At 42.3% G+C, this 24,755-nt stretch overlaps 1 protein-coding gene across 15 annotated transcripts in view; it reads left to right on the plus strand.

Moving 5' to 3' along the window:
- Positions 1–24,755, plus strand: part of DLGAP2 (DLG associated protein 2) — a 391,216-nt gene that overhangs the window by 299,455 nt on the left and 67,006 nt on the right. For all 15 annotated transcript variants that reach the window (XM_083431533.1, XM_083431526.1, XM_083431535.1 and 12 more), the window contains 3 exons: positions 911–1,977; positions 11,360–11,571; positions 22,824–22,971. In XM_083431533.1, coding sequence (XP_083287659.1) covers positions 911–1,977; positions 11,360–11,571; positions 22,824–22,971 — 1,427 coding nt within the window. The remainder of the gene's footprint in view (positions 1–910; positions 1,978–11,359; positions 11,572–22,823; positions 22,972–24,755) is intronic.

The following is a 24,755-nucleotide window of genomic DNA, read 5'->3' on the forward strand; positions in this document are numbered from 1 at the left end:
CTCTGCCCCCAATAATTAGTTCAGTACGGTGTAACCACTACACCATACTGAGAGCCAGTGTGGTGTAGTGGTTAAGAGCAGTAGACTCGTAATCTGAGGAACCGGGTTCGCGTCTCCGCTCCTTCACATGCCCCTGCTGGGTGACTTTGGGCTAGTCGCACTTCTTTGAAGTCTCTCAGCCCCACTCACCTCACAGAGTGTTTGTTGTGGGGGAGGAAGGGAAAGGAGAATGTTAGCCGCTTTGAGACTCCTTTGGGTAGTGATAAAGCAGGTGATGCTGTGGGTAAAACCTCAGTGCCTAGGACTTGATGGTCGGCAGTTCGAATCCCCGCGGCGGGGTGAGCTCCCGTCGTTCAGTCCCAGCTCCTGCCCACCTAGCAGTTCGAAAGCACTCTTAAGTGCAAGTAGATAAATAGGTACCACTTTATAGCGGGAAGGTAAATGGCGTTTCCGTGTGCTGTGCTGGTGCTGGCTCGCCAGCTGCAGCTTCGTCACACTGGCCACGTGACCCGGAAGTGTCTTCAGACGGCGCTGGCTCACGGCCTCTAGAGCGAGATGAGCACGCAACCCTAGAGTCAGACACGACTGGCCCGTATGGGCAGGCGTACCTTTACCCTTTAAAGCAGGATATCAAATCCAAAATCTTCTTCTTCTCTTCTACAAGCCAGTAGAGAGAAATCTCCAGCCCTGAATCTGCCATTTGGCCCACAACAGCCATGCTCACCTGCCCTGTAGTTGATGTTGTATATCATATAGACTCTTTGTAAACTGTTTGCTAAGTGACTGTAATTAAGTAATTAAGTAATTAAGTAATAATTGCAGCACCATTTTTTCTTTGTAGTACACCTTTAAGACTGCTGTTGCGTTTCTCCTATCTGACTGATACGTGTTCTTTGTGTTCTGTCAACAGACCAGCCATACTCATGGTCTCCTCAGCACTTCGATGAGGAATCATATTCTCCTGTTTCAAGGAACATGAAAGGATTATCTGGTAGTCACAACCAGCCACAGCTATGTTCTGCTCATACTTGTGGTTTAGCATCCCCTGAAGATTGTGAACACCCCCACGACCATCTTCACCATGGCCAGGAGTCAAGGCAATCATACCTTCTCAGCCCCACGGAGAGCTGCCCGATGGACCACCATCGCTGCTCGCCGCGAAGCTCCATCCATTCAGAATGCATGATGATGCCCATGGTTATGGGCGATCATATGTCCAGTAGCACTTTCCCCAGAATGCACTACACCTCACATTACGATACTAGGGACGATTGCACCATGTCTCATGCTAACACTAAGATTAACCGGATCCCTGCAAATCTGCTGGATCAGTTTGAGAAGCAGCTTCCTCTCCACAGGGATGGCTTTCATACTCTGCAGTACCAGAGGACCTCAACGGCTGCCGAACAACGCAGTGAAAGCCCAGGGAGAATACGTCACCTTGTTCATTCAGTCCAAAAACTTTTCACAAAATCTCATTCTTTGGAAGGCTCTTCCAAGAGCAATGTCAACGGGACAAAGGGAGATGGCCGAGGAGATGACCACCACCACGGACATCATTCTAAACATAGCAAGAGAAGTAAAAGCAAAGAGCGGAAACCTGAGGGCAAGCATAAAACTGGGATGAGCAGTTGGTGGAGCTCCGACGACAATTTGGATAGCGATAGCACTTACCGAACACCTAGTGTTGTAAACAGGCATCACCCGGACCATATTTCTCATTGCTACCCTGAAGCTCTTCAGGGACATTTTGGGGACCTCTCATTAAAGACTTCTAAAAGTAACAACGATGTGAAGTGCTCAGCCTGTGAAGGGCTTGCGATGGCCCCTGATGGCAAATACATGAAAAGGAGTTCTTGGTCTACGCTTACAGTAAGCCAGGCTAAAGAAGCTTATCGCAAGTCATCTCTTAACCTAGATAAGCCTCTAGTTCATCAGGAAATCAAACCTTCCCTGAGGCCATGCCATTACCTTCAGGTAGGAGCTAAATGTCATATATATATATATGGGAACTCATTGTTATAGACCACTGGAGGATTGTTGTTTTCTATGTGCATGCCTTAGCCTTACATGAGTTATTTGCTGTCAGGTTCTCTAGTTTTGCACCTTGGAATAAAACATAAGAACAAGATGTTCAGAATAATCAAAAAGGAAAGAGTAATCAAACTGGTCATGTAATAGATCATCATTTAAACATAATCCTATTATCATATCACTACTTTAGTAATTTCACACAAAAAAAAGCTTCTTCTTTTCTGTTTCTTTTCTATTTTCTATTCTATTTCTTTAAGTTCATGGTATCTTCAGCTGATATCTTGTTGTATTTATTTATTTTTACAACCCACAAGCATAGACTAGTGATGAGGAGCAGCACAAATCCACTTCCTGCCCTTTCACAAGCTGCTAATCACCAAGCTCCTCATTGGCTTCCCTGAGTGGAGTCTGTGGGGTCTGGGATCTTCCATTGCTGCTGTCTTTGAACAGTGTGCATGTTGCATGGCATCTAAATTCTGCCTTGCTCAATAAGGGATAAGTACAAACAATACCTACTACGTTCAGCTCACCATGTAGAGAATCCCAATACCATCTCTTAAAGGCAGCTGGAAGTGGGCAGGTAGCTTGGGGAGCTCAGAGAAGGGAAAGGGTGCTTAACCTTTTCCCCGCATGCCTCTCCTTTGCTACAAACGGCCCCTGCAGGATTTTCTGAATGCCCCGGTCCTCCTGCCTTGATTCTTCAACTAATTTCGCCTTTCCTGAAGCTGCTTTTAAAGATGTCATTCAGGCTTTGTTACGCGCACTTGAGTGCAATGCGTAGTCAAGCCCTTCGTTACATCTATTTTGTTCTGATATCAGACGTTTCTTAGGAAAAGGAAATTATAGGAGCAGTTCTATGGCTACTTAATTGCAAATCCCATGGACATGTCTGCCCCCACTTCCCAATAAAGTCCTGAGGGATAAACTGACATGACTCAGGTGATTCATAATCAAGAGGCTCTCCTATCTGAAGAAGTGTGCATGTCCATGAAAGCTTATACCCAGAACAAACTTAGTTGGTCTCTAAGGTACTACTGGACAATTTATTTATTTATTTATTTTGACTGTGCCAGACCAACACCACTACCTACCTGAATCTAGATCAGGGATTGGCAACGTAAGGCCCATGGGGGTCATTTAACCACCCCATGGACCCCCGCCGCCCGCTCGATTGGCTCCTGTGCACCTTGCTAAACCAGCACGAGCCAATCGAGCAGGGACCACCTTCCGTGATGCTGGCCGGCTTCCCATTGGCTGCAGGAAGCTCCTGCAGCCAATGGGAAGCTGCGCACGCCTCCTCCGCACCAAAAGGAGCACCGAAAATAGCATTTGCACATGCTCGCACACACACACTCCAGCCCACCGCGGTGTCTGCAAGACCATGAACCGGCCCAAGTGACAAAAACCTTGCCGACCTCTGATCTATAAGGATTTCCTGTTGTTGTTTTTCAGTAATTAGCAACTCCATGTACTTATTTGAAACAAGTAGCATAGTGTAGGTTGCCAGTACCCGGGGCCACGTAGAGCAGGGTGGGGGTGAGGGAAACGGACAGGGTATGTGTGCGCATTCAACTGCCCAACAGCATCCGCGTCACCCAGGAAATGGCAGCTGCAGAGATAAGAAAAGAAGAGCTGTTCTGTTATTGGGAGAGGTCCCTGGTTTGCATGGAGAAGCTGTTTTCAACAGAGTCCAGAGATGGAAACACACAGCGATATTGAGGCAGCACTGGGTGTTGAAATTTGCACCCCTAACAATTTTGTTCCTGGGGCAACCGCCCCATGCTACGCCACTCCTTGAAGATCAGAAAGAGACACTGGAGAGTGGAGCTTTAGCCTTCACACCAGCTTACGCATACTATTATTCTATCTCAGTTACTGCCTAAATCTGTTATGGGCTTTGTGGGACAAAACATATGAATGCCTCTATATTTTTCACTGAGGAGGTAATAGAAGCTTTGAGGAGGGCATTCAGATTAGGGAAATAATGAGATTTGAACACCTTTTCCCTGTACTACTTTATTTCAACACAGTTATGTTGTGTTTAGTATTCTTTTCTTCTTCTTCTTTTTTTAAAAAGCATTTATTATACAATACAGTCACAGCAAGGGAAAGGAAAGAAGACAGCACCAAGCCCATATGGTATCCTGGCCATGGATCTCCCATAGTATATTGAGTGCAGCCCTGCATAAACATGCATATGATTTGGCTGTTAGTTCTTATGTTAGAGATGTTAGAGAGTTATGTTGCTCAGTTGTTGTTATCATCCATCATTGTGTTCACACTGCTTAGATTAACCTGTCACTGTTTGAGTCATTTGGTCTGCAATGATATTTGCCAATAATGTTTGTCTAATTTATTCAGAAAATGTATAAGACTTGAATAAATAATCAGATGCAGAGAACTTCTAAGGCTGCTGGATAAACGATGGGAGCTCAGGGTTCCAAAATAATAGGAACAGCAACATTTGCCAGGCTGCTACCAAGAAATACCTGGAAATATATCCTGGCTAGCTAAGAATAATTCACAGAATTTTGAACATATATTTTAAACAATAATATTAATAATTTTATTATTTATACCCTGCCCATCTGGCTGGGTTTCCCCAGCTACTCTGGGTAGCTTACAGCACATAAAAAATTGTAAAACATTAGACATTTAAAAAATCCCAATACAGGGTTGCCTTCAGGTGTCTTCTAAAAGTCAGATAGTTGTTTATTTCCTTGATATCTGATGGGAGGGAATTCCACAGGGCAGGCACCATTACCGAGAAGGCCCTCTGCCTGGTTCCTGGTTTAAGTGTTGGTTTTGAAAACAACAGTGCACCATCCTCTTAATAGTAAATTTGAACCCAAAAGAAACCTACACTTCAAATTGTGATATTTGAATGCTCATTACTGGGACAAACAATGTACTCAAAGGCACCGTGCACAACAGAAGATTACAAAGTAGCTGTTGGAATGCTAAATCATACATACAGTATATATTCGGCATTATTCTGATGTCATAATTCAGAATGAAAGAACTGTCAATTTAGAAAATAAAAAAATGGAAGGTGGAGTAAATGGGCTGAATCTAGCAGAATTATAGGTGTCCACAGAAATAGTTTGGGGAGTAGGGGCAAGCTCTTTGATGTGCAGCTGCAGATTGCTGGCTTGAGTATTTGCAGTCTTTCTACAACTAAACTCCATGTACCATTACATGTTGCTGAAGAGAAACAACAAGGAAGAACGTTGGGTTGTGCCTGCTGGTGATTTATTGTATTGCATGAGATTATACATTTCAGAATGAATTTCCAACAAATTGCTCTGTTTGTCCATTTAACAGTAACAGTGTGAGGCACTTGAAAGATGTACGGCTTCAATTTGTCCACTGAACAGCATTACTGTGAGAATCTAAACCAAATTAAAAATCCTTAAGGCTGAAATTCAGACCCTTTACACCGAATCTGCCTTGGTTGTGGTGAATGCCTGACATAAGGCCTGAAACCAATGCTTGTCTGTCCATACAGTAAAGGAAATTATCAGTGGCGTAGCGTGGGTTATCAGCACCCGGGGCAAGGCAAGTAATTTGCGCCCCCTAACCCGTGGATTTGCGCCCCCTAACCCTAACCCCCAGATGTTGCGCCCGGTGCGGCCGCCCCCCCCCCCCGCACCCCCCACGCTATGCCACTGGGAATTATAATGCAAAATGGATTGGAATCTTTGAGGGTCTGGGGCGAAATGCTCCATAACTTTCATTTGTAAATTTCCCCTTGGGAAATGTATTCAACTTTTCCTCTATGGACACTCAACAACACTCAACCAAAAGCCAGGCAATCAGTTCAACTCATTGTTGAACATATACATGTCTTCCACCCTGCCCAAAGTGCTAAAGGATCATTTACCTGTGCATGGTGTAACTGAGAAGGAACGTGCCATAAGGATAGCCATAACAGTTTGGCATGGTCCAGTAATTCAGTGAGGCTCATGTTGCATATGGCACACAATAATAGATTTTTTTTCTTTGGTAAGCAGGTTGGTAATGAGTCCTCAGCAAGGTTATAAGCAAATACAGGCAGCCATGTAGATGGACTGTTCATAGAACTATTCTGTGGATTGGATGAACAGCATTTTTTCTTTTGCATGGATTGTCTGGGTGCTTTAAGTTCTACATCCACTGACATATCTCTATAATTATGCGAAAGGTCTCCTCATTAGCTTCCCTTGGATGTTTCATTATTTCCAGAAACACTTGTATATGTGCTCTCCTTCCCATTATATCCGACTTCACACATTGCACAGCTTGGGTGACAGATTCCAGGATCAAATAATATTTGCTTATAATCACAAGACAATTGATGAAAGTTGATGTTTGTGATGTGCACAACATGAAAGTTGTCTTGTCGCTTAATCTAGTGCTAATTGCTTGAATTGCAACACAGTGCTTATGTAATTTTCTGTCAACACACAGATACTCTTTTAGTTTTGAGTGCACTATGTTTTACATAGCTTTGGTATGTTGGATATTAGATGCCATCACTGGATGTTCTCACGGGAAAATTTATGATGGCTTTAATTGGACCAACTGTAGTACAAACATCAGTTACACAGCTAGGATAATCTATTGTGTGATTAATTCTGTGAGATGAGGAGTAGTTGCCTTCATATACAGTAGATTGCCCTGATTTGTGCTTGAACCCATATTCCTTTCCTACCATGGTTGAACATGGCTGTATTCTTGTCCAATTATCATTGAGATCCAGTCCAAAGTCAGAACTAGTATTGAGACTGGAAGGAACTCAATAAACTCCTCATGTACAGATGTATTTCCATTACTTTCTTTCACAAATCGTACACCTACAGACGGTTGTTCCACACCAGAAAGACCTGCTGTTTCATCTTCTAAAACTGAGTACCTCATTGCAAGCATTAGCCTTCATAACAGTATCTTCCGTCAAAAGTTGGCCACATCTTGCAGATGTGTAATTAGCATTGCTTGGCCCAGTATCCAAAAGTTCATGCTTTTTTAAAAACAAAAACAACCATCCCCTGCCTCATCGTGAAAACTGTAAAAGGTCCACCATGTTACCTGTGGAACTGGTCTTACCATGAAGAGCAAGGTCCTGTAACACACAATACACAATGGTTGATATTTTAGAGTGTTTATTTTCTTTTATATCGCTTGCATATGGCATATTAAGTTGTTGTTCAATTGACATCTTTTTCCTGTTCGTGACAGAAAGGAAGTTAGAAGCATCTTCATGTGAACCACTATGCCATCCATTTGTGAGTGCTCTCTTGTAGCTTTATTGAAGTCTTCATACTTGGTACAAACTTTGGCGATCAGTGTGCCCCATACTGCTCATAAATTGCAATGACAGCATATAAAACAGCAGAGAATTCTAGCCAGTGATAATATTTAGGAATATTTAGAAACCCTTAGACCCGTATTATCATGCCTGAATTGATTACTTTCTGTAGGAAATCCAACGATCACATTGAGAGCACATTTCCTAACATAAAGTCATTTAACGTATTTCTAAAGTAATGATCACTCAATAATAATCAGACAGATAGTGATTGTCTTGAACCTTTCCAAATATAAGACATTTTATACCAGGCAGAAATCTCTGGGTTCAATGTACATGCATATTGCATATGACATGAAGGGTTAAAAAAACACACTACAGAATACAACTGATGTTCAGCCTTAAGTTTGCATGGTTTGTAACTATTACGATGCAGGCATTGATTCTGTCATGAGTTTCGCATGCTGGACATCAAGCACTATAATGTCATACAAAGTCCTTTGTGTGTTAAACTGTATATATATAAAGATTTAATATCTGGAACAGGAAATGACTTTTTAAAGAAATTATAGATATCAACACTTGTTACAAGTATGTAATTAGAGTAATTATTCCCAGTTAGCAGATGCAAACTCTTCAGATGGGAATTTTAGGCACCAATAACTATTTACACAAGCTAAAAGGCACTTTGATGATTTTCAGTGCATGTAGACAGATTTTTGCTGCTGATCTGGAAGAGAGAGAGAGATGTGTTATAATAGCCCTTTGAATTATATTGCATTATACTTCAAAGAGTATAATAAGAGTATAGTAAGAGAAGAATTGCCATACTGAAAAGGCTGAATTCTTAAGTAACATTTCAGATATAAAAATGACCATGATCTAACTGTGGGACAAGCATATGAATTTAATTTCTGTAGGTGTGTTGACATATGTTTGTAGCTTGTTTCTAATGTGTGTCCCTGGTGGGAGCATCATACAGAAAGCCAAATAGGAAAGACAGCATATGATTCATGTAAAGGTCTATTCATACTATATTAATACAGTGGGACCTCGGGTTAGGAACAGAATTTGTTCTGGAAGTCCGTTCTTAAACTGAAACTGTTCTTAACCTGAGGTACCATTTTAGCTAATGGGGTCTCCTGCTGCTGCCGTGCCGTTGCGTGATTTCTGTTCTCATCCTCAAGCAAAGCTCTTAACCCGAAGTACTATTTCTGGGTTAGCAGAGTCTGTAACCTGAAGCATCTGTAACCTGAGGTACCACTGTATAGAAAATGCAAACTTTATTGCAGATGTGGCTAACATGGTTCCCTCTAAATATTTTGGATTCCAATTCCCATCATCCCTGATCATTGGCCACACTAGCCGGGCTGATGGGAATTGTAATCTACAATGTCCAGAGGGCAACCCCTGCTTTATCAGGTGCCCAAAGCAAGCAAACCTGCTCCCTTGCATTAGGACACAATTCATACCAATTAAAAGCAGTGGAAGCTGTAGTTGAATTGGATGTGGGTTCCCATAAAGCATGTACAGTATCAAGCAATATACAAGCAGCTCCTCATTTATGTGGGGGTTAGGTTCTGGGCCTCCACATGTGTAACTAAAACTGTGTATATTGGGAGCACCCTGGAGAGTCCTCCTGGCTCATGAGGTGACCTTCCCCAGAGCCCAGAGTGGACATCTGGTGCTGAAGAAGGCAGGGAGTGTCTCCCTTCTGTGACCAGCTCCCCTCCCCGCTGTTCTCCCAGAAGACAGAGAGAAATGAAAATGGCAGAACAAAGAGAAACAAGACGAAGGAGTCTTAGGCTGCTGGGGAAGGAGACGGGTGGGGAGACAGGGACCTTTGGTCTTCACAACTGGCTCACTGGGGCAAGACCTACTGGCAAGAGTTGCTGTGATCACTAGGCCTGTGATGTATGGGCTTCTTTGAATAAAGTGTTAACTGACACTGGGTGTTTTATCGCGGACTTGCCTCTGACTCCGGCCCCTGACAGGAAGCTGTTCCATAGCAAGCAAGTTGAGATGACATGGATTTGCACAAAGGCCATTTTGATAAAGGCCATACAAATTACCTGCGTTCTAGAGAGGAATACTTGTAGATTAGCTGAGGCGCAGCAGAATACTTGACTAAAGTAGCTCTTCCTATCACAAATCATGCCCGTTGTTCTTTTCCAAATTCAGTTCAACGCTTCTGTTCACTTAAAGTAAAAGAGACTTAAAACTTCCTTGCTGCACTTGTGAAAATGTTTGCAGTCCTATATCAGCCTAGATATTCTCTATTGCCTGCCAGCTGAGAAACAGCATAGATGCAAGTGCTGTTCTAACTGCTTTATAAATCGGAGATTAATTAAGTGTGGATGTGATTATGAGTGAATCTGAGGGTATATGTGTTACATTAAGTGTGGGTGAGTGGTAGCTCCCATCTCCCTGTGGCCAACAGCCACCTATGCAGCCCTCAGGCACAAAATAGTTGCTTGCCCCTGATTAGGGTCAAATAATAAAAACCTAGGATGATAAAGAACCATTTATGTAAAGAATCATTTATGTATATCTACAATGAGCACTGGACGTGTGCAAATGCAGGTCTAGATGCAGCACAGTGCAATTTCCCATCTTGCCTGGAATTTAATTCATTCTGAATTATGTGACAGTCCTTTGAATTATATGACCACCATGTAATTAGACAGTCATAACTGCTTGATAGCTAGCAAAGTTCATCATCACTCTCATGTTCTCTTCAGTACTGAGCTGACATCCACTGATTCCAAATATAATGCAAGGGAATTAATTGAGATTCTACTAATCTGGCAGGTATTTCAAAAATGACACATAAAAGTGTTAAACTCTCTATGGGGTAGTTTTAGAATTGGTACTTTTTTTGCAGCAAAATAGATTCCTAGGCAGCATGAATATATCTTCCCTTATTAAGAAAAGTCATTATTCATGGTGTCCTAGCCTTTTGGGAGAAGATTTCAGACCACCAGCAACTCTGTTTCAAGATGCTTATTTTCTGTATTTATATAACTACCCATAACACAAAACCTATCTTCAATTAACATTAAGTGACTTGGTTCCAGTGCTCTCCGTGTACAAGTGAGACAGACATGCACTTTTTTGCCTAGTAATCAGGGTCAGGGCTTTTACCCAGAATGGATAAGGTATCAGTCAGGTTCTGTAGTTCCTTTTAGCTCAAGGAGGGCTTCACGTGTGACACCTTCAAGGTATCCAGAAACATCAGTATGCACCTGGATGCATATCTTATTGAAAGTAATACAAGGCTGGGAGGTACTATCAGAGGCGGAGCTAGCTGCTCCGGTACCCAGGGGCAGGGGCATGGGAAGAAAGGGATGGAGAGAAAAAGGTTTAAGGGACGAGAAACAAACCCTTCTTTGCCCCACCCTTCATCTGAATTTATTCCAAACAAAACTCTAGGGGGGGAAGCTAAGGTGTAAGCAAACTGTATTTCTTTCCTACGATTCCATTAATGTTATTCCATATTTCAGAAAGTGAAAATTTGGACTGAAAAGTTGTTGAGCTTTTTTACCCATGGAAATCACCACTTCTGATATGAGTTGCCATATGTCCAGATTTTCCCGGACATTAAAGGGACTCCCACCTGAACACAATTCCCAATGGCCCAATCCTGGACATGTCCAGGATAATCCGGACATATGGCAACCCTATTTACCAAATAAAAACTTAACATGGTTGACAATGTACAGAGCAAGTTGTCGCAGCAAATTGATGTGACGAGGAGAACTTTACGACACATCTGCATCTTTTGTGACACTGGGTGGTAGAGTCTCCCCATTCTGTGCCACTACGGCATAGGTTGCCACTTGTTAAATACTTCTTGTCTGCATTCACCTCACGTCAAATGCAACAGAATGGTAACGGCTTCATACCTTAACGGCCCGATTAAACTGTCTCTTTTATGTAATGACGAATGCTTATTCCTTCTTCATCATAAATGTTTGTGGTTCCATGGCAAGATGAGATTTATTTCTCTTTTGTGCTTGTTGTAATATACTGTACCAGGTGCCTCAAGATGAATGGGGAGGGTACCCTGCTGGTGGTAAAGATGATGAGATTCCCTGCAGAAGGATGAGAAGTGGAAGTTATATTAAAGCCATGGGAGATGAGGAGAGTGGAGATTCCGACACTAGCCCCAAAACATCACCAAAGGTAGCAGTCCATCCGGAGTCATTGTTAAAATCTATCGGACAAAGAGCTCTTGGAGACCACCAAAAGTAAGCCTCTCAAAGCTTTTTCCTACGTTTCATTAATGTGAGTTTCATTGACTCAAACTACATTTCCTTCTGCAGTTTCTTCATATTCTGCCACAACTGAAAGAAAATGTTAGCTGTACTTATTCTGACTTTCCCCATTTAAGTGGGTGGTTCTATTTCTAGCAGAAGGGGGGGGGAACCCAATTCCTGTGCCCTATAATAAATAGCAAACATCTTATATAGTTTACTGTATTTCTAACAGAAAAGATCTATGTGCTGTGAAATAAAACTGACAGTAATTGGAAAGACAATGGCATTTTTAGTAAAGTGGAAAAACAGAGTAGCCTTCTATTTAATGTGCATCCCTTAAATATATCCTGAAGAACATATGAATATATACAAATTAATTTTTCAAGCTAGGAAGAACAAGATGTGATGGGGAGGGGGCAAGCCCACAGGAAACTAATTTTTCATTTATATATTTAGCATTGTGTTGTGTGGGATGGATTCAACTTTCCTATCATCAGCTCTTCCTGTTTCAGTATCTATAAATTGACTGTGAACATGGTAACACATAAATGTGACCTCTCCAGGGCTCAAGCCTGGGCATTGTGTATGGAGGTCATAGGCTGCCCAGACCACAAGTGCCCCTACTCTGCCTCACTGATGTGGTCCAAAGGAAAGCAGAGTAATACATTTGGCACCAGCTTTGCTGCAGGTGTTGACAGAGTATAGGCTTACAAGGTGCCATCCAACCATCTCAGGGACTCCGGATTTGTGTCTGCTTGCATCTTAGCTTTTTCTTCTCCTGAAGATGTCCCCTGCAAAGCAGTGGAGGTTTAGGATCAGAGTTTTCCTTTTTCTAGATGGGCTACCTTCCCTCACATGCAGAAATTGCCTTCTTCACCATTGGACCCACTATTGGTCTTGTTCTCTCAATCCAATGGAGCCTGTCTTTGCATGCAGGGGATAGACTAATTGAACAAGAGGGGGATGTAGCAAAGCAGAGTATATGTAAAGTTTAAGGGGGAAGGTATGCGCAGAACTTCTACATTCTCAAGCAGCGGTCTGTTCTCAGATACAGAGGGAGGGGAGCTGTTGAGTCCATCTTTCTCTCATCCCCACCAGAGGAGATTCCCCTGGAGATTCAGTCTTTGAGCTCAAGCCAGAGACTGGGAGCATGGAACCTGAAGCCCTGAAAGATGCTAAGCTTTAGGCCTGATGGCTGTCTATTTTAAAAATCTTGACTCCTCATTCATGGGCATGGAATCAAGGAAGAGTAATCAAGGCACAGAAAGTTATTAGGAATTGTTTGGAGTTTGGTCTTTGTTGGGGCAAGTTCCTTGGATACAGTCAGCTGTCCATAGTCCTGCAAGGTGTACATTATACCATCTTACTTATCCTAAAGCCCAGGGAACCCAATAAAGAGTATCTTGATTTCCACCTTTCAAAGTCTTTGTCCTGAGCTATATTTCTGCCCAATTCTACAGCACTTTAAAAAGCCCTATTATACCAACAGAAAGGTTATTGTGTAGGAGGCTAGGATGTTGAGAAGCTAATGGCACAACCATTTTTATTTCAGTTTCAGGGCCCAGTGTTTATTTTTCTTTCAGATGGTCATCTCAAATGAACTAAATGTTAGTGACCGAAGAGATGGGGGAGAGGGGTTTTTTGTTTGGTTTGGTTGCTTGGAAAAGACAAATTGTGCCCTTTGTGAATAGCTCTCCTCGGAAAGAAAGTAAACTACTATCTTTCTCTGAGTTTCGTTTGGAGACTTAAATCACTGAGAGGCCAATTCCACCAGATATTTTATATACGGTGGAATTCAACACCATGCTAATACAACAGTCAAAGCAAACACTCACCCAACAAAACAATCTCCCTTTTTCTTCCCCACATGTGTTGTTCTGGGTGTTCTTCTGACCCTCTGGAACCTAATTGGGGGTTGCAATGGGATGGAAGGGAGAATAGTCCTGTTGTGCCAACGGGACTTGTGCTGGTTCCTGCTCTCAGGAATATTTAGTTGAATCCAGCCCTTAATAAAGTTTATAATTATTACAAAAGTCCAAAATAATAGTCAACAAAAGGAGAGATTGCTAAGCACAAATCCTACATCACATGGGCTTTATACGCTAGAACGTCTTTTCAGAACAGCATCTGAGATTGCAGTGCTGGGATCATCATTCACATTGGAGATAAAGACCATTCTATATTTCATACTGTACTTAATGTATCATACTGTGTTTTATGTATTTTGTTTTCTTTCCTCCTTCTCAACTGGTTATTGACTGAAACAAACAAACAAACAAACAAATAATACTAGCCCATGTCAGAGGTAGAGTTCATTGGTAAATGGTTACTCCTGGAAAGAAGTTGTCTTCTAGAATTTAAGAAGAGCAAACCCTCCTCTGTTTATCTGAAAGAGAGCAGCATTTAGGGATTCACAACATAATCCCTGTATGCAGACTGAATAAGGCAAAGGCTTTTAAATAGAATTATTGAATAAACTAACACATGTAGTTGTGTTAATGACAATCTGTACGCAGCAATAATACACAAAATACAATATAGATTATGTTGATTACTTAATGTGTCATTTGATGCAAAAGAAAAGCTAATTCTTCCTAAATTAATTTTCACAATTACCAGCCCTGTGTTTTATCCTAATAGAATCTTTCTTGAGTGTTTGCTTCTGTAAGGATAGCATTATAACATGAAGAATGGTAAATGTCTTTGAAGGAGAAAAATTAAAAGAAAAAGGTCTACCATGGTTCAGTGATTAGGTTCATAGAATGAGGTGGGGAAAAAACAAGCTGCTCTTCTCCTACAGCAATCTCATTTTATTAACTTAATTTTCTATTACCCAGCTTTTTTTATAGAAGAGGGAAACGTGCAGCTGCCTTCCTAGGTACGAAACACTTTCATTTAATTTGACACAAAGCCTGATCTCATCTAGTCAGACCAAAAGCGATAGTTGCAGCATTAGCCAAAGTTTAGGCTGCATATAAACTACCTTGAATTGCAGGTACTTATAAATGAAATAGGCCTCAGCGCCTAGGACTTGCCGATCGCACGGTCGGCGGTTCGAATCCCCGCGGCGGGGTGGTCGTTTGGTCCCAGCGCCTGCCAACCTAGCAGTTCGAAAGCACCCCCAGGTGCAAGTAGATAAATAGGGACCGCTTACCAGCGGGAAGGTAAATGGCGTTCCGTGTGCTGCGCTGACTCGCCAGATGCAGCTTGTCATGCTGGCCGCGTGACCTGGAAGTGTCTACGGACAGCGCTGGCTCCCGGCCTATAGAGTGAGATGAGTGCACAACCCTAGAGTCTGGCAAGACTGGCCCGTACGGGCAGGGGTACCTTTACCTTTACCTTTACCTATAAATGAAATACTGTGATGGAGTTTCTTTCATTGCTCCTGATATCTCTTTGCCGTACACCCTAATATGGATTATATGTATATTTTCTGTCCTCTGCTATGTAGAATATATTCAAATATTATCAAATTCATTTTACGAAAGTTTGTTTATATTTATTTATTTATTTTACTCTATTTATAACCCATCCTTAATATAGATTCCAGGGCAGGTAACAGTAGTGTTGGGACATGGGTGGCGCTGTGGGTTAAACCACAGAGCCTAGGGCTTGCCAATCAGAAGGTCGGCGGTTCGAATCCCCACGATAGGGTGAGCTCCCGTTGCTTGGTCCCTGCTCCTGCCCACCTAGCAGTTCGAAAGCACGTCAAAGTGCAAGTAGATAAATAGGTACCACTCCAGCGGGAAGGTAAATGGCGTTTCTCTGTGCTGCTCTGGTTCACCTAAGTGAGCTAAGTGGCTTAGTCATGCTGGCCACATGACCTGGAAGCTGTACGCCGGCTCCCTCGGCCAGTAAAGTGAGATGAGCACCGCAACCCCAGAGTCATCCGCGACTGGACCTAACGGTCAGGGGTCCCTTTACCTTTTAACAGTAGTGTTAAAGCAACCATGGTAAAATGCAGTTCAGATAATCTAATAAAACCAACTCTATGATGATATGATTTCTAACAAAATCCAATAACAGCAGCAGAAAATGATGGGGAGAGGGCAGCTATCATTATGGAGTTCATTATCTGAGCACCAGCCTGTTCTGGGCATGTAGGTTTAGACTTGGGAACGCAAGTTAGAGCCCAGGCTGCAGTAGTAGCTAGGAGTTGGTTTTGCCAATTTCATGTGGTGAGCAGACTGTGGACCTTTCCGTCAAACTTAACTGGAACGCTTCGTTTTCTCGAGGTGATCATAGTGTACCATACTCTGCCCCCGGTGATGGTTCAGCAGCTTCAGGAGTAGGATAATGCAACACCTTCTCTCCCCATGGGAAGTACCTTTAGCTGGGAGTATATTACAGCAGCGCTTCAGTCTCGACAGCTGCTCCCCAGTTGGTTGGGTGCAATTCAAAGTACAGGTTATGATACCCGAAATAAATTATCACTGGGTAACTATTTTTTACTTTTTGAATGTTGTCTAGATTTCTACAACTGATTTAGGGTATTTTTGCACTGCTGAATCAGGAAATGGCATCCGTTTCTCTCCATCAGGTCAGGTTTTCTGTAAACTGAATGGTGGGCATTGATAAAGGTAAGTACACGTAAATTGCATGCTGCTTCACCATTTTTCAAACTTCAGGGCTTGAACTTCCGTTTCTTGGAACTCCTGGAATGCTCAACGGCAGGGAGGTCTCTTTTCAGAGTCCAACAGTAGTCAGCCATCATGACTGCGTCCCAGCGACCCTGATACCTGGTCTCCATCTCTTTCATGTTGTGATGGAATCTCTCCCCCTGCTCGTCACTCATTGAACCCAGGTTCTCAGGAAACCGGTCCATATGTGAAAATAGGTAGTGCATCTTGATGCTCATGTTGCAGCCCAGGGTTCTGAAAGCAGTCAGAATGTTGTTGACAAGTTCTGCGTAGTTTCTGGCCTTATTGTTGCCAAGAAAGTTCTTCACTACCAGAACAAATGCCTTCCATGCTTCCAGTTCCACTTCGTTCATTGAGTTTCCGAACTCTGTATCTCTGATGACCTGATGGATCTGAGGACCGTCAAAGGTGCCAGCTTTCAACTTCTCCATGGTCAATCCTGAAAAGCCTGGCACAAGTAAGTGAAGCAGTCACCATCCTTGTCCAGAGCCTTGGTGAACTGCTTGATTAAGACAAGCTTGATGTGCAGCGGTGGGAAGAGTACTCTGTCTCTGTCCACCAGAGGGTTGCTGATGACGTTCCTTTTTCTGCAAGGCACCAATTCCTCCTGCACAGGCCAGTCCTTCTTTGTGTAATGCTGAGCACGGTCCCCACTATCCCACATGCACAGAAAACATGGGTACTTGGTGAAGCCAGACTGTTGTCCTAACAAAAAGTTCACCATCTTCAGGTCAACACAAATAAACCACTTATGCTGATCATAACCAATTTTCTCCAGCACATACTTCACCGCTTCATAGTTCTCCTTCAGTGTACTCGAGTGAGCCAGGGGTATAGAGGCAAACTGGTTGCCGTTGTGTAGCAGAATACATTTCAGTGATCGCTTGCTGCTGTCAATGAACAGTCTCCAATCTTTGAGTTCGTACTGTGGCACTCCAAGCTTGAGCAGAAGCTGCGCAATATCTGCACAGTACACCAAGTCCTTCTCTTCCGAGAAAAAACGGAGGTACTCTTGATGCCTATTGCAGAAGAAGCTGATGTGAGCACTGTCAGAGAGGAGGTTTTTTTCCTTCAATCTGGATGCCAACAGTTCAGCAGAGTCCTTTGACAAGCTGAGGTCACGAACTAGATCATTCAACTCCTTTTGGGAAAATGGATGTGGAGCATCATCTTCAAGAACCACTTCTTCTTCTTCATGTCCTTCAACACTGGAGGCATCTTCGTCACTAATGTCAGGAAGTTCTCCAAAGATAGGCACTGGAATTTCATCACAATGAGCTACAGGACGACATGCTGATTGAAGATCAGGATACTTTGTGGGGCAGCTGCCCCATTAACTTAGTTTTGATCCCCCAACTTTATGCTTTGCCACACCAATTTATGGAAGATTTTGAGGTTTTATGACTTCAAACTGATCTCTTTTCGATATAATCACCCAGAAGTATCTGAATACTTCTTGTCATTAAAATAATCATTTCCAATCAAAACAATTATTCGACATGGCATTTTACCCCCACCAACTTCTTCTAAAATGCTCCACACAAGCGTACATGTGAACAAAAACGTTAAAAAAACCAACATGTGGCCATAGCTCGAAAACTTGACCTGATTGAGCAAAACCAATGTGATTTTTGGATTCAGCGTATCAGATTCTCCTAAATCAACTGAAAAAACGCAGACAACAAATTTGTTGTTGACCAGTGTGGAGGTTCTGACTCAATTAAACTTTACTCACGGCCTACCTTTTTTACCTGAGCACCCGCTTAGCATGCATTGTCAGTTTCTTTAAAAGCCCACATTTAACGTAAAATTATATTTATAATACTACAAAAGAATGAAACCCCATGCCGTACTCTATTTCCGCAGCATAATTTTATAAGTCTATTAACACACACATATATTTTTATACCGTTATATGCATTGTTTTATGTATCCATTTATGTGCTGGTTACTTTAGGAAACCTGGAGTGCATATGCATATAATAGTGCTTATAATCCGCAATAATTGTTCAGATTTTTAGTGGGACTAGGGTGCGGGAACCAAATCCTCAATGAGATGATTATTGGGCAGGGAAAATCCATGTGGGTAAGCTTGACATCTAAAATTTGGAAAATTCCATCCCAAGTTCTAAACAGCTTGGGGCCTTCATACTTAAATACCACCTTCTTCTGTAAAGCGAAGCCATCTCTAATATTGAGGTTCTCATTCATGTACCGAGTAAGGACTGAAAAGGCTTCTAAGCAAAATAAAGAAGGAGAAACCAAAGTACAAAAACTGGAAAGTGACAAGGCTCCCCTTACTTTGCTCTTAATGATGGGGCATTTCATTGTTGTATTAAATTGAAACAAACTTTTGATAAATTCTTATTTAGTAAATCTAGGTTTCACAACGATCAAGGTTTTAGTAGTTTTTTTAAAAATTATCTGTTGCAATAAAATATAGTTCCAGTAAGTGTTCCACCCTCAAACTTTGTTGATCTGAAGGGCATGATAATAAGAAAATTAAGCTAAAGGGAATTTGAGTGCCTTAGTTCACAATCTGCGGTTTTAGAGTTTGGGTCAATTATCCATCTCAACAAGCACTCGCTTTGATACTTATATGACCGGTGGGAGCAATAGGAGGTGAAAAGAATTTTCTAAGCAATGTGGGTTATTTTTCTTAGAAGAGGAATCAACTGAGAATTAAGTCTGTCTTTGGAGACTAACCTTGAGGAATGAGCAGGCAAGTGTGTACTCTGTCAGTGTTTCCTTCTGGTTGGTGTGGTACACGAATGACATTTATGTTCTGAAACTCTGGTAATCATCACCCTTGTACTTACGAGATCGCCTCTCCTGGTATGTCCCACAGAGGACCCTAAGGTCCATGAATAATAATAGCTTAAAGGTACTGGGCTCCAAGGAAGCCAGACTATCACCAGGGCCAGGACGTTTTCAGTGACGGCTCTCACCTGGTGGAATGATCTGTCCCACGAGACTAGGGCCCTGCAGGACTTGATCTCCATCCGCAGGACCTGTAAGACAGAGATATTCCTCCTGGCCTTCAGTTTGAATTAGCCTGATCCCCTATTCCCTTTTCCCCTTTCCTCTTCCATGAATAAACGCTTTCTGGGACCCAAATTTAAATTCTTCCCTGGTCTCCTTCCTGGCCCTAGTAGGACCAACTTGGCCAGTTAGCCCTGGTGATCATTTGATGTCTACTGACTGGGGTTGTCCCCCCCCCCGGGGGTTTTCCCCTCCCAAAATTACCCCTGAATTTTTGAATTTTATTGATATTGATGCTGCATTTTATGTTGTACTTTGTGTTGTTTTATGCTGTTTTTAAGTCACATTTTTAAGCAATGTTTTATATTTGCTGTTAGCCGCCCTGAGCCCAGTTTTTAAACTGGGAAGGGTGGGGTGTAAATAAATATTATTATTATTATTATTATTAGCATTATTGTTATTATTATTATCATCTTCAACAACAACAACTCAGCGGTGGCTGATGCTCCTTGGGGCTGGTAGGCGAGAAGGCAGGGAGGCCAACAGTAGGGGGCGCCACAGCCAATGATAGGCAGAGTTTTAAGTAAGAATGTGGGCAAGTGGAAGCTTGCTAAGGGCAACTGAGGTTGGTGCACATTCGCTCCAATATATTAGACAACACTGTCATAGAAAAAGAGATGGTGTAGAATTCTGCTTTGATTCGAATGTAGGCTGAAATACCAATATCATTTTGAAGTCCTAACCAGCTTGCAGATTCTACTCCAAGTTCACCAATCTATTCTAGAATTTTGGTAGGCAACAATTATTTTTATTTTTAGGTTCGTTTTTAATATTTGCCATATATGTGTGTATGTATGTACACACACACACACAAACGTATACCACCTTGATTTTTTAATGGTAAGAAATAAATGCCCCAATAAATAAACATGTCATTTATATTCCAGCATCTGTAAAAACTTTCCAGATTTCAGCTATCGCTGTACAAAGTGCTTTAAATGACAAATTTTGCTAAACTATGCTAGAAAGTTTACTGATTGTCCATACAAGACTCCTTTATAATTGAAGATTTATCTGAGCTGCCAAAACAATTAGTATGATGAGAGCGTTATTAGAACTGACCTTAATAATGCTAAGCCATTTTTGTGGGTAAACTGAATAAATTTAATCTGATTTAGAGATTTTATAGTAACTGTTAGTTCCAGCATGCTGTGATAGAGTTAAGAATGGACCAGAGTTGCGCTCATTTCTTGTGCGCCGCCTTCACACAAGCAGCTCTTGCTGAGTTCAGCGGAAGCAGTTAGTTATGCAGCGCTAAAAATGAATATAACCCAATGCAACCTCAATTAAGAAATTATGTGTTGATAAAACAATTGAAGCCTTCAGCTTACAGAGTGAGTATGTGATATGTTTTTAGTGCAGGCAATGGAAGCATTGTTCACAGGAAATTGTGTTTTTAGAGGTATTCACAGTTCCTTTTGTAATATGCCTCTTTGGGATATGAGCTTGCCAGTTTTCTCAACTGTATTATGTTCATTGGAATTCACCTGCTTTACTTCCATTTGGTCTCCTTTGTCCCCCTTTGAAGCACAAGAAACTGTGCAAGTATAATGCGATTTGTTACTGCTTTTGCATCAACTGGATAAAGCTGCAAAGGCATGGCATGTTCTAAAAGTGGCCTTAAGGACAGACTCCATTTGGGCTGAACATTGGAGATACTGTTCATACACCTACAAGGCAGCATTTGCTGAAGTCGCAAATGGAATCAGGGGAATGTTAGGATAAAATAAAAGGCACTTGGTGTCATTTTATCACTTTAAGAATTTGAATTAAGGCTAAAGCAGATAACAGTTTTTAGTCACGCTAGTTACTTAGTGAGTCTTGTTAACCTGGTTTCCACTTTCCCATATTGCTCATCACTATTTACTAATCATTTCTGAAATGCAACAATTTTTGTGATGCATTTTGAAAGACTCTTTTGCATTGCTCGTGCAAAACTAAAGGCCTCCCCCCCCCCTTACAGTAGCTGAAAACACAGTATTCAGTAATGTGGTAGAAATTCCAGACCCGCTGTATTTTATCATTTCAGTTGTATGGAGACAATCCTATACAAGTTTGGCAATTTTAGTCAATGGAAGAAAAGTCCTCCCTTTGACCATTGTGGAATTTAAATGTGGGTTATGGTTTCTCATTGGCTAAATGCTTCCCCCAAATGGAATGTCTTTTCTTTGATTGGCCTTTCACCATCAATGTGATTATGTGCCATCTTAATCCTAAGCATTTATACTTTAAAATAAGGTGTGCTAAGTTCAGTGGTTGTTATTACTAAGTATGTCTAGGACTTCAGCATTCATATCTGTATTATGGTAAATGTTTACAACTGAATGAGGAAGGTCCGTAGGCAATATTTTAGTTTAGTAAGGAACAATTCGCAGTTTTAAAGTGTAAGTAAATCATTCACCACATGCTATGCAGCAGGACAATAAAGAGGTTTATTAATTAAACTGAGTGGCTGGATTGCCACCAATGACAAGTCAATGCCAAACTTTTAAAAGTTCACCTAAGATGTATCTCACTTAATATATGCATGCAGTTTAGATTAGTTTGCAATGAGATGTCCTCTGGGGTTGCACAAGGATCAGCCCCGGGTCTGATGCTGTTTAACATCTTCATTAATGACTTGGAAGAAGAAGTGGGCAGCACACATCTCGGGGGAAGCATTGTGAATGATTTATATGATAGGCTACAAATTAAAAAATGAGCTCAGCATACTAGAGAGCCTTATTGAAAAAAAAGAAGAAATGTTGGACAGATTCAAATGCAAAGTATTATACAACGGAGAGAGAGAAAAAGATCCACTTTGGAAAAAAATTGAAGCAGGAGGGTAATGGCTTGCAGATAGCATTGCTGGGAGAAATGTTAATAGTATAGGAAATGGCGAGCAACTGGGGGGGGGGGACCATCGTGGCATAACAGATGGATATATAGGTTGCCGTAACGATCATTGTTCACTTAACGGTTTAATTTGTTTAGCACCAACATAATGTGAAGTGAGATGTTCATGGGGCTGGTTGTAAGCATTGGGAAAGGCTTGAGAAGCACTCGGCACCAGCCTCAAGTACACCCCGAAGTAGGATGCCAGCGAGTTTGAAAGGAGTCTGGTCGATCCGAGTGCTTCAAATCTCCCAAGTGTCATACATGCTGTTAGAGGCTGCAGCAATGATGGCAAAGTCCAGGGACTCATCTTGAGCACTTCCCACTTGGACCAGACAATTATAGCTCTTAAGTGCTGACAGCCCCAACCATATGCTTAGGAGAAGGAGAGCCTAAATCTAGTCCAAGCTCTTCTCCATATAGGAGACTGGGTCTGTTAAGAGCTGGGAGCAGATGTGTGCAGCTGAGGCCTTTCCAGCTGGGTCAGGGCCTGTGCCTGTAGTAGGAATAAGAAACCAGAGGCCAATTTTTCTGTGGTGTTCCCCTAACTTCAATGGAATCCTAGGGGGAAGCTTCTGGGGGAATGGGCAGTGGCCTCCTGTATCACGGGATGTTCTTTCCACCCCCTCGCTTCTTTCTAGCCTTAGTTTTTCATCCTTTGTTTCCCTCTCTATCTTTCCTTAATAGTCAGAGCTACCTGCAAGCGGCAAGTGATGTGCCGGGTGGACACAACTTGGATCCGTCAGCAAACTACAATTCCCCCAAGTTCCGATCAAGGAATCAGAGCTATATGAGAGCAGTGAGCACGCTCAGTCAGGCCAGCTGCATCAGCCAGGTTGGAAACATTTTTTATTTTATTTTCAGCCTGACTTTCTAAGCGACATCAGCAACAGGAGTTTATCATATCACCCAAGCTAGCTACCAGCTGTCCAGCAGTTTTTGTCAGCAGTTCCATGCCAGAGAATTGAAAACATGTCCAGTTCCGAAGGGCTTAAACTATTTGAGATGGCCTAATGAAAAATATTTAGCTGAGACCATTTGCCTAAGTGTGGAGCTTTTCTCATGTGCAAGTGAATCACATCTTGTAGCTGAAACCACCAGAGTCTCAAACCTTTTTGACCTGTTTCACACACTATAGTTTTTCAGGCAGGGATGAGGAACTTGTGGCCCTCAAGATGTTCTAGACTTCAGCTCATTTCAGCCCCAGCCAGAATGGCCAATGGGAGGGACAGTTGTAGTTCAGCAAGACCTGGTTCTAAGGTGTGCGTTTGAAATGTTCTGTATATGAACTTAAAACATATAACAGTAACAACAGCTGGTTTGTCTGGAGCGAGACACACCAGTAGCCTGAGTTCGGACGAGGCAACGAAACAACAGTGCGACAGCAGGACCAAAGGAGAGGCAAAGTGGCTATGATCTCCTCTCTGGGGGCACTCGTGTATTCACATGCTAAACCGTGGTTTGGTTTAGCATTATGTACAAACCAGGCCACAGTATGGAAGTGGTAAACAATGGTTTGCAAATGTAGGAGTTACTTACCAAAAAGCAGAAATTGGCCGCTCTGTGATGAGTATACACTTGGTGGCAAACACTGGTTTGATGTGCACTCTCTGTGAAACTGCCCATTGAATAAGTGCCAGTGTTGTGTCTTAGTTGTGAAATTTAATTGGGAGTAGCTGGCTTGCACAGTTTACATCCCACCTTTTTGAGGGTGTGAGATAGGAGGAAGTAGAAAAACAGTAAGCTGCGTTTTTGTTACACTGAATTTTTTAGGGGGGGGGGAGCTGTGTGTGTTGTATAGGGCGAACCTTTGGCATATAAAGCTAATGAGTGTTAATTTGTGTGCTTCTTGTTTTTGAATGTCTAAACACTGCCCACATTCTAGGGTAAGAAATGCAGGAAAGTCATGTAAATTGGAGCAAGGACTTCTTGATCTATTTCATTCAATGAGCCTTCCTATGTCGCATAATCTTCTACTGATTATGATTCAGTTCTAAGGGGAAATCAGATGGCCTGTTAGCATGCATGGATTGTCATCTCAGAGATTCACGGCTTGAAAAAGGCTAAGAACAGCTGTGAAATGTTCTGATTGCCTTGTGGCAGGCCCCTACAGCTCCTATACAACAAGAGAACCAGGACAAAATTGAGGCTAGCTGACAGCAGGCAAAGACATTCCAGGACTGCACTTGTTCACAAGTTCATCTCTGCCAGAACTTGAAGTTACTAAAGACAAGTAACTGCTTCCCAGTGCACTTTTCCCACTCCTTCCTCTCCCTGGTAGCATAAACATCCAAACAAAACGCGTGTGGTGCTGTGGTCTAAACCACTGAGCCGCTTGGTCTTGCCGATCAGAAGGTTGGCTATTCGAATCCCCTCGACAGAGTGAGCTCCCATTGCTCGGTCCCAACTCCTGCCAACCTAGCAGTTTGAAAGCATGCCAGTGCAAGTAGATAAATAGGTACCACTGCGGCGGGAAGGTAAATGGCATTTCTGTACACTCTGGCTTCCGTCACGGTCCTCCGTGCACCAGAAGCAGTTTAGTCATGCTGGCTACTTGACCCGAAAAGCTGTCTGTGGACAAACACTGGCTCCCTTGGCCTGAAAGTGAGATGAGTGCTG

The sequence above is a fragment of the Podarcis tiliguerta genome (genome assembly GCF_965153285.1).
Source record: "Podarcis tiliguerta genome assembly, chromosome: 3".
Classification (NCBI taxonomy): Eukaryota; Metazoa; Chordata; class Lepidosauria; order Squamata; family Lacertidae; genus Podarcis; species Podarcis tiliguerta.